Source organism: Sinocyclocheilus grahami, unplaced genomic scaffold, assembly GCF_001515645.1.
Source record: "Sinocyclocheilus grahami isolate Dianchi unplaced genomic scaffold, SAMN03320097.WGS_v1.1 scaffold441.1, whole genome shotgun sequence".
NCBI classification, from domain to species: domain Eukaryota; kingdom Metazoa; phylum Chordata; class Actinopteri; order Cypriniformes; family Cyprinidae; genus Sinocyclocheilus; species Sinocyclocheilus grahami.
In genome coordinates this window covers 430,746-441,417 of record NW_015505620.1, presented here as the reverse complement: position 1 = coordinate 441,417, position 10,672 = coordinate 430,746, and the positions used below count along the sequence as shown (strand labels likewise).

At 36.4% G+C, this 10,672-nt stretch overlaps 2 protein-coding genes across 5 annotated transcripts in view; both read right to left on the bottom strand.

Annotated features, from left to right (window-relative positions):
- Positions 1-1,423, bottom strand: part of LOC107552129 (kelch-like protein 20) — a 19,133-nt gene extending 17,710 nt beyond the window's left edge. For 2 of the 4 annotated variants that reach the window (XM_016233959.1, XM_016233960.1), the window contains exon 1: positions 1,298-1,423. The gene's annotated coding sequence lies outside the window, so the exon portion shown is untranslated. Of the gene's footprint in view, positions 1-734; positions 866-1,297 lie in introns of those variants that run through there. The other 2 variants (XM_016233957.1, XM_016233958.1) reach the window with 1 other exon arrangement.
- A 1,887-nt stretch (positions 1,424-3,310) lies between these two features.
- On the bottom strand, positions 3,311-10,180 carry LOC107552109 (pyrroline-5-carboxylate reductase 1, mitochondrial-like). The gene is made up of 8 exons (XM_016233936.1): positions 10,063-10,180; positions 9,793-9,865; positions 8,041-8,111; positions 7,738-7,917; positions 5,053-5,274; positions 4,842-4,934; positions 4,583-4,746; positions 3,311-3,816 (listed from the first exon to the last, which is right to left on the bottom strand). The coding sequence occupies exons 2-8, from the start codon at positions 9,857-9,859 to the stop codon at positions 3,651-3,653; spliced, it is 963 nt and encodes a 320-aa protein (XP_016089422.1). The 5' UTR covers positions 9,860-9,865; positions 10,063-10,180; the 3' UTR covers positions 3,311-3,650.
- Positions 10,181-10,672: the final 492 nt, after the last annotated feature.

The following is a 10,672-nucleotide window of genomic DNA, read 5'->3' as shown; positions in this document are numbered from 1 at the left end:
TGTCTGTCTGTGTGTGTGTCTGTCTGTCTGTCTGTCTGTCTGTCTGTGTCTGTCTGTCTGTGTGTGTTTGCAAATGATGAAAAATTAAAACTAAATCATGTTAAACAGAAAAAACTCAGACCATATTTTTTGGTAAATTACTCAAGGAAGATATTAATACAAAGAGTATGTTAAAAACATACTTTATATTTATTATTTTATTATAACATTAAATAACACGTTATAACAATACTACAGTACTAAAATACATAATTACACATATTCAACTAACAATTAAACAGTCTAATATTAAACATCCTCTACTATAAAATTAAACAGTATCTAAATGAAACAAAATACAGTAACATGTAACTTTACTATACCAACATCAATATAATCCACAACAACGACAGCAAGTATTATATTAAACTCAACAATGTCAGAAAATACTTGGAAGTAAAAAATAAACATGCATAAACATCCGGTCAAACCAAACGTGAATCCAGTTCAGGTCATACCATTCCTGTTATTGATATTTATTCTTACAAATCTAAATGATATAATGATTAATGATGTTGGTGTGGTGTAAATATAAAGAGTATTAGATATTCAAACGTTAAAAATGCTGTATAATATAGTCAAAAACATAAGGGAGGAGTTGCCTGCTAAATGCAGTTAGTATATTTCTCCAATAATCCACACGAATAATGCGGCAACGACACACACATCCGAAAACAACAGCAGAAAGATCTTACCAGAAAACATGTCTGAGCTGATACCGCAGCCCGAAATATTAATATCTTCACCTGCAACTGTTTGTGAAGAGTCGCGACGCCATGCCTTCCTCTTTAAACACAGCCTGAGGCGCAGGAAGATGAACCATCAGCGCCACCTGTCGGTCTGGCGGCACGGACCCGCTCGCCAGGAGCTGGTTATTGATTTTAATTCAGTTCTGACCTGTTTTTATACAGTCTATGTATGGGATGAAATTAGACTCAACATGATTAATAGATGCACGCACAATTATCCATGTACTGCATAATTTTATACATGTATCTTACTAACCACAAACAAATGCCTTTCAATTTGAGTCTGTGGAATTCGGGATTAAATGATTGTCCAGCGATTTGTACAAATACAGACATGTTTGCGAATAAAAATGTTCTAGATATTCAAACGTTAAAAATGCTGTATAATATAGTCAAAAACATAAGGGAGGAGTTGCCTGCTAAATGCAGTTAGTATATTTCTCCAATAATCCACACGAATAATGCGGCAACGACACACACATCCGAAAACAACAGCAGAAAGATCTTACCAGAAAACATGTCTGAGCTGATACCGCAGCCCGAAATATTAATATCTTCACCTGCAACTGTTTGTGAAGAGTCGCGACGCCATGCCTTCCTCTTTAAACACAGCCTGAGGCGCAGGAAGATGAACCATCAGCGCCACCTGTCGGTCTGGCGGCACGGACCCGCTCGCCAGGAGCTGGTTATTGATTTTAATTCAGTTCTGACCTGTTTTTATACAGTCTATGTATGGGATGAAATTAGACTCAACATGATTAATAGATGCACGCACAATTATCCATGTACTGCATAATTTTATACATGTATCTTACTAACCACAAACAAATGCCTTTCAATTTGAGTCTGTGGAATTCGGGATTAAATGATTGTCCAGCGATTTGTACAAATACAGACATGTTTGCGAATAAAAATGTTCTGTTCTGCATTAATATATCATAAATTACTCATGCAAAAAGGAATCCGTGCATATGTGGTTTCACGAACGTTACATTGTGTTTTCTTTGTTTCTTTTTGGTTTGGCTATTCTCCTCTACCGTAGAAATACAATAAAGATGTTTTATTGAACTTGTTCTAACTTAACTTGTCTTAAGACACAGAATAGCTCATATTAATTTGGCCAAACAGGAAGTTTATTCTCGATCTCGCAGGTTTGCATTGCACAACATCAGAAAGACCAGGCACTTTCTAACGGAGCATGCTGCACAACTTCTTGTCCAGGCCCTTGTCATCTCTAGGCTGGACTACTGCAATGCTCTTCTGGCTGGACTCCCATCAAGCACAATCAAACCTCTACAAATGATTCAGAATGCAGCGGCACGACTGGTCTTCAACGAGCCCAAAAGAGCCCATGTTACACCTCTCTTTATCTCCTTGCACTGGCTACCGGTTGCGGCCCGAATCAAGTTCAAGACATTGATGCTTGCATATAGAACAGCCACAGGCTCAGCACCCGCCTACTTCCACTCACTACTACGAATTTACACCCCCTCCAGAAGTCTGAGATCCGCTAGTGAGCGACGCCTCGTGGTACCATCACAGAGAGGCTCAAAATCACTTTCCAGAACATTCTCGTTCACCACTCCTGGCTGGTGGAACGATCTTCCCACCCCTATCCGGAATGCTGAATCCCTGACAATTTTCAAGCGACAGCTGAAAACTCATCTCTTTCGAAGCTACTTGACTTCATCATCATTAAAAAAAAATTCAACATGCTTTTTTGTTTCAAAGACATATGGCATTATTTTTTTCCATGAACATTAGCCATGAAAGGTGGACGCAATTATTTTTGCAGCTGACCTTAATGCATATGCATTTGTAAGAGTTTGCCTTTCAGACGCAACATTTATGGGAGGAGAGCAATTAAATAAATCATGCAAAGTGATTTACTAAGTAGTAAGTACTAAGGTTTCTGGTAGTCAATTTAATGGTATTTGTGCCATTATTTACCACACAGAAAAGCATGTCTTAACCCATTTTGCGCCTGTGTTGTTAGTAGATTACCTGCACCTGATTATCATCAGCTCTTGGGCATCATATACTAAATAAGTGAGGTACATTTGAATCGCCCAATAGTGCACTATATTCAGATATCTTGGACTCCAAATCGTAATGAATGTAAGTGTTTGCTCTGCAGGGTTACACCTCGATAGATCCTCTCACAGGAACTGAAGTGGAAGATTAACCTTTATAAATAAATGAATGAATGGGAATTGTATGCAAATCTGCCATCTTTGATTCAAGCGGTCATGTTATTTTCAAATAAATATCATCTAATCTCTCTAGGGGCCACAAAACTGACTGGCTGATGGAACAGATACAGGAGAGCTGTTAAAAGCCTGGTTTGCTATATAAAAAAAAAATGCTTCAAATAACCTAATGGCCAATCAATTAGAAAATGTTTTTTTTTTTTCTAGTTGGAGTACACAGAAATACGGAACAGTACTAAGAGTTTATAAACTGTCCAGAAGAAAAATAAAAAGCAAATATTAAATGTAAGAATTTATTTAAATAAAGGGGGAAAAAGGTCAACTTCAAAATGAGAAATCCTACTATAAATGCTTTAATTATTATTCAAGTCAGCCCCGATACACTTTGCAAAATACAGCATGATCTGACTATATCAGACATAGATTAATAAATCTTTACAGCAATAGAGATACTATTGCTTAGAGTTAGTCCAAACCAGCATAATGCAAAACCCCAATATAGAAAATGAAGAGAACGCACCGTACAGGTTATACAAAAAAACTCACTAACCAGTTTATGAGAACAATTTAAAACATTTTTTGGTATTTTAGTGTCTCATCTGCAATTCCTGGAGTGGTTTCATCCTTCAACCAGATGTTGTGCTGATGAGGTTCAGTTTTTCTTGTGTTTGGAGGTGCTGCTGTTAAAGAGATTGAGTCCGGTCCTAACACCGACCCCTGCTGTCGTCCCACCCGGCTGCTGAAGCACCTTGTCCAGAGTTGTCTTCTTTATGGCAGCGGGAGAAATCTTCTCCTGGTCAGCCAAGTGCTGAAGCTCCCTGCCAAAAAGAGTGAGCATGAGTGAGCAATGTCCTTCTGGAAGACAAAACTGTTTAAAGAGCCCATCAAATAGGAGCTTTGCTGCTAGACATCCATGTCTGCAGACGACTACATGAAGGTAAACATTTAAAAATGATTCAGATAAACAGACCCACTTTATATTAAGTGTCTTTAAATATTATATACATTTGCATTAAAATAAAAAAGTACAAATTTAATTGAAAAAAATGTATTATGTAATAAAATAAATAATTAGAATAAAACAAATACATATGAAATAGATTAAAATAAGTAAGTAAATGAGCAAATCAATATTGAAATTGTATATAAAAATAGCAGCAAATGTGTTTTAAAATAAAACATGAACACAATAAGTAGTGTAACTGACAATTTAACTGTTTTGATGTCAGTACATAGTAAAGATACCTAATATTCAGAATTCAGACTTCACTGACACTACTGGATGAGAACTGACCTGGATAATGACACTAACTTTGCAACATTGACACTGTAATTGAATTGAACTGAACTTAATCAACATTCAACTCGATTGAGCTGAATAATCACAAGCCCACTTCAATATATCCTGCCTTATCTTCCTGTTTCTATAGAAAATATGTGAAAATGGGAAACAAAACTATGCTTATCAAGTCATTTTCAAGGAATATGACTTAATAAATTGTGAATTATGATGAAGGGTAGATGAACACTAGCTAAAAATCACTAATCTGAAATTCGATCAACTTATTTTTTTCCCTGCTGTACCTTGTTCTAATGCATGATGCCTCCACAGCATTGATCAGGAGGCTGCGGAAGCCGCCACTTTCCATGACATGCAAAGCGTGGATCGTAGCACCTCCAGGTGAAGCCACGTTGTCTTTCAACTGTCCGGGGTGTTGCTCAGACTCCAGGAGCATTTTTGCCGCCCCCTTGCAAAAAAACATCATTGTACTGTAAATCTCAGACACAGAGAATCATCAGACTATCAATATCAGAAACATTTCAGAGATTGTCATGCACTAACAAGAAGGGCCTGAGCTCCCAGTCGCACAGCTAGTCTTCTGGGGAGTCCCATCTTCACCCCTCCATCAGCGAGAGCGTCGACAGCTAGGAATGCCTAAGATAAAAAGATATATACAGATATATATAAAGAAGTGAGAGGTGGATGTACAAAGGAAGCTACAAGGAGCACAATGGTTGTTTAAACTCCCATATATTCATTGGTTTTCGCTTACATAGGCTGGGCCGCTGCCACTAAGGCCAGTGACGGCATCAATCAGGTCCTCCTCCACCTCTGTGCAGTAGCCCACACTGGCCATTAGCTGCTCCAGGAGCTTCCCGTCCTCCACCTCTGCATGGGTGCCTGTGGCGTACACCGTGGCCCCTTCACGCACCACCACTGGAGTATTCGTCATACAGCGGATTACTTTAGGTGCGGGGCGGTACTGCAGCAATTTCTGCAAATATAAGAAGCTATGAGCTGATATATAATTTAACTGATGTGCGATCACAGGTGTGCATATATAATGTGGCTCATCCATTTAGAATTAAGAGTGCAGAATCTGTATTAAAGGGGTCATATGATGCGATTTCAGGTTTTCCTTTCTCTTTGGAGTGTTACAAGCTGTTCATGAATAGATAAGATCCCTAAAGTTGCAAAGACTAAAGTCTCAAACCCAAAGAGATATTCTTTATAAAAGTTAAGACTCGTCCACGCCCTCCTAAAATGCCTTGTTCTAACACGCCCTCACATGTCTACGTCACTATGTGGGAAGATTTGCATAACACCTCCCAAATGTTCATGCAAAGAAAGAAGCCACAGGGCATCACAGTATGGTGAGGGGCGTAACATTTCCGTCACACGCTTGAGGTATTCGGCCAATCACAACGCACTGGATAGCTGGCCAATCAGAGCACACCTTGCTTTTCAGACCGATGAGCTTTGTAAAAATCGACGTGTTTCAGAAAGGCGGGGCACAGAGGATAAACAATAATGTACAGCATGTAGAAAATAATGTGTTTTTTGAAACTTAAACCGCATAAACACATTTCATTACACCAAATACACAAAATAATGTTCTTTTTAGCAACATCATATGACCCCTTTAATATTGGTTGTACTGTTTTGAGCCTTTTATTTTTCAATCAAGTTTTGCATAATTTGAAGCTGTTTTTTGCACCGATGTAAAAATTATTAATCTGTTATGAATAACCTGATTTGCATCCAAGTTAAAATAAAAAAGAGAAAATAATCAAATGAAGTACCTTTCATTTGCACTGCCGTGTTAAAAAACAGGCATTACTAGAAGAATTCTCAATATATAAATAATAATTGTTGAATTTCCATTAAAAAACATTTACATTGATTTAATTATAAACACAGTAAAACAGTAATATTGTAATATTTAAAATAACTGTTTCTATTTGAATAGGTTTTAAAATGTAATTTATTCCTGCGATGCAAAGCTGAATTTTCATGTGACACTGAAGACTGGAGCAATGACACTGAAAATTCAGCTTTGCATCGCAGGAATAAATTACATTTTAAAATATATATGCAAATAGAATGCAGTTTTTTTTAACTGTAATAAAAACATTAGAGTAAAAGCATTTAAAAAATCCTACCAACCTCAAAGTTTGACTGGAGGTGTAAATAAATATGTACTTACCAAAAAAAAAAAGTGAATATTAAATACATACACTACCGGTCAAAAGTTTGGGATCAGAACGATTTTTTATGTTTTTTAAAGGAGTTTCTTCTGCTCATCAAGGCTGCATTTATTTGATCAAAAATACAGGAAAAATTTAATATTTTGAAATATTATTATGATGTAAAATTAAGTTTTTCTATTTTAATATACATTAAAATCTAATTTATTCCTGTGATGCAAAGCTGAATTTTCAGCATCATTGATCCAGTCTTCAGTGTCACATGATCCTTCAGAAATCATTCTAATATACTGATTTATTATCAGTGCTGGACACTGTTGTGCTGCTTAATATTTCTTCTGCTCATCAAGGCTGCATTTATTTGATCAAAAATACAGGAAAAATTTAATATTGTGAAATATTATTATGATGTAAAATTTAGTTTTTCTATTTTAATATACATTAAAATCTAATTTATTCCTGTGATGCAAAGCTGAATTTTCAGCATCATTGATCCAGTCTTCAGTGTCACATGATCCTTCAGAAATCATTCTAATATACTGATTTATTATCAGTGCTGGACACTGTTGTGCTGCTTAATATTTTTTTGGAATCTGTGACTTTTTAAAAAGTTTTTTACAATTTTTACTTTGTTAAATTATTAAGAAGTGATAGCAAAGATTTATATTGTTAGAAAATATTTATATTTTGAATTAATTCTGTTTTTTTTGTTTGTTTTTTTTTACTTTTTATTAATCAAAGAATCATAAAAAAAGTATCGCAGTTTCCAAAAAAAATATTTGGCAGCACAACTGTTGCCAACATTGATAATTCTAATAATAAATCAGCATATTAGAATGATTTCTGAAGGATCATGTGACACTTTATACTGGAGTAATGATGATGGAAATTCAGCTTTGCATCACAGAAATAAATTATATTTTAGAGGATATTAAAATAGAAACCATTATTTTATACTGTAACAACATTTAGCAAGATTACTGCTTTTTTTCTCTGCATTTTTGATCAAATAAATGCAGTCTTGATGAGCATAATTTTTAAAAAACAAGTCTTACTGATCCCAAACTTTTGACCAGTAGTGTACATAAAAGTGTATTTACATATTTATCACTTATTTTATTTAGTGTATATTTTCATTTATTTCTCATTCACATTTCCTCATTTATTTATTATTTTGTTGAATGCTTTGCTTCACCAAACCGGCAGGATCTGTTACATCACCGTGTGGCGTGGAATAGGAGTATTCTGACCTTCTCTATGGAGCTGATCGTCACTCCTGCTGCACAGGACACAATGAGATGACGGTCTTCGATGTCTGGCCCGATCTCATCCAAAACGAAGGGAATGATATGTGGCTTGACCGCAAGGAACAGAACATCACTCTTGTTCGCTGTCTCTTTATTACTGGTGGTGAAGTATGCTCCCATTTTCTGAAATACAGAGAAAGTCCCTTTTTTAAATTATATTCATAAGTGTTTGGCTGCTTTCAAACTATTTTGCTGTCTCTTTTTAGCATGACTCAGATGCTGGTCAAAACATTGTCAAACACTCACTCTTAGCCCAATGACAGTCGGCAGGTCTGTGTCTGGAGAGCTCGCTGTTATCCTGTGTGTGGCGATCATACCTGATGGCCAGGAGAGTGAAATGTATTGATGTGAATCAGATTATATATTAGGGTGTATGTTGTCTTTAAGGGAAGGTACAAGCATATATAGTATTTTTGCAAATGTGATGTTACATCATATGGCCAAAAGTCTTTCCTAGATTTTTAAACATTATGTAAAAATGTGAGGGGTGTACTCACTTCTGTGAGATACTGTGTATATATATATATATATATATATTGTTTTAGAGCACATATCCATTGCTTATTCAGCATTACCATATTTTAGATGAATCCTATCCCTTAATCCTGCCCAATACTTAAACTTAACAACTACCTTACTATTACTAACTATTAATAAGCAGCAAATTAGGAGTTTATTGAGGAAAAAAGGTTGTGGTTAATAGTTAATTAACAGTGAGAATTGGTCCCCAAACTAAAGTGTGACCTTTATATATTAGATAGACGGATAGATAGATAGATGGATGGATTGATTCGTGCAATTATTATTATTAATAATTTTATATAACCTTTTTCTAATTATTATTAGCAATATTTAGCTTCTTTCAAAGGTGTTTTCTTAAAGTGACCATTAATATATGCATGTGCATTTAATAAACATCTGTTTATTTTATGATATTGCTTGTAAGAAGGATTTTTGAAAATATTTTTTCCTTGGCCTTTTATTGCCAGTTTTATCATAAGCAGGGGCAAAAGTGTTTTCATTTACATGCCTGATGTTTCATTACATATGTTGGTAAATAAACAGCTTTTTGACGAAATGTTCTGACAATTAGGAGTTGCAAGTCTCTTTAAAGGGGTCATATGATGCGATTTCAAGTTTTCCTTTCTCTTTGGAGTGTTACAAGCTGATTGTGCATAGATAAGATCCCTGAAGTTGCAAAGACTAAAGTCTCAAAACCAAAGAGATATTCTTTATCAAAGTTAAGACTCTGCCACGCCCCCCTAAAACGGCTCGTTCTAACACGCCCCCACATATCTACCTCACTATGTGGAAATATTTGCATAATGCCGCCCAAATGTGCACGCAAAGAAAGAAGGCGTGGTTTCAGTAACCACAGTTAGTGTTGAAGCAGCATGTCAGGGAGACGCTGTGTGTTTCTAGGCGAAAGCAAAAGCACTTTATTTGGCCTTCCGAAAGTAGATGCATTTAGGAATCTTTAAGATTACTTACAACAGAACAGCAATGCATTTTATGGACGACCGTTTCGTGAACCTAGGAGAGGAGGTCATTCTGACTTTGCTGTGACAATCTGGCGCTTCTGAATCAGCTACTGTTTTGTTATTAGTTTAAGTATTTGCTATTGACTGTTCAAATGCGCATCGTGTGTGTGTGTGTGTGTGTGTGCGCGAGAGAGAGAGAGAGAGAGTGAGAGAGAGAGAGAGCGAGGGAGAGTGCGAGAGAGAGCGAGAGCGCGAGAGAGAGTGCGAGAGAGAGAGCGAGAGAGAAAGAGAGAGGCGGAGTTTTGCACATCGTGTGTGTGTGTGCGAGACATGTAGTTACAAAGTTACATAGCTAGTAGAATGTCTAAAATGGACTATCGAAATAAAGTGTAACCAAAAATAAAAATAAATGCTTTATGTGTATTTCATACAGTAAAGTCTTGTTTGTTTATTTTTTATATTACAGTTTATATTTTAAACTGTAGTGTTTTGGCTCCTCTAGTGGCTGCTGCTGTACCTGCTGCCATGAAGCCCTTCACCAGAGCATGAGCCAGCTGACCTGCTCCGATGAACCCGACGCTCATGTTGACCTGTGAACGGCCACATCGATCAGCACTGACCAGCACACTAAACACACAAGCTAGCAATCCAAACACAGATAAGCTGAGCTATATCAGGACGGAGTCTGCTTGCTGTATACTTTATTTCCTGATTGGATTAAAAAGCAGTAACGCAGCAGAGTCCACGAGATACATGCAGTAAACTAAACGTTTAAAAGCAAACGTACCTGAAATATTGTCTTTCGAGGAGCTGGTGCACTGTATATTTAGCTTAAATCACGTTTGTTTATTGTGTTCACGTTGCCTGTGGACGTTTCCTGAAGTGGAGTAAAAGGCTTTGGCCAATCACGGTCGAGCAGTGCTTGAGTCTCAGCCAATCGCTGTACTTCATGAATGCACCGTGCGTCCTGATAGGCCAGCTCTGCTGTCAGACAAGCCAGTTGCCTCACTCTTCATGAGCACGTGGGCTTGTGTCAACAGAAAGAGCAAAACTGTATCCGTCTGTATGATACATTTGGCCAGATTCCTTTTATTTGATGTTTATTTTTTTAATTGATATCAATACTCATTTCTTGGTCTCTGTCTCACCTATGTTTAACTAGTTTACATTTATTAGAGACTTACCATAGATCTGTTGTTTTTTAGTTGTAGCTACATTACAGACTAACCCAAAACCTACTCATAACTCGGTATTTTTAAAAATAATTTAAAGTTATTTTGTCTATTTATAAACATTTCCCCAAATCAGATTTAGCTAACTCCTATAAATGTTCATAATAGAGTAGGTTATAAACACCTCTACATACCCAAACAGCAAAACATAATAATAATAATAAT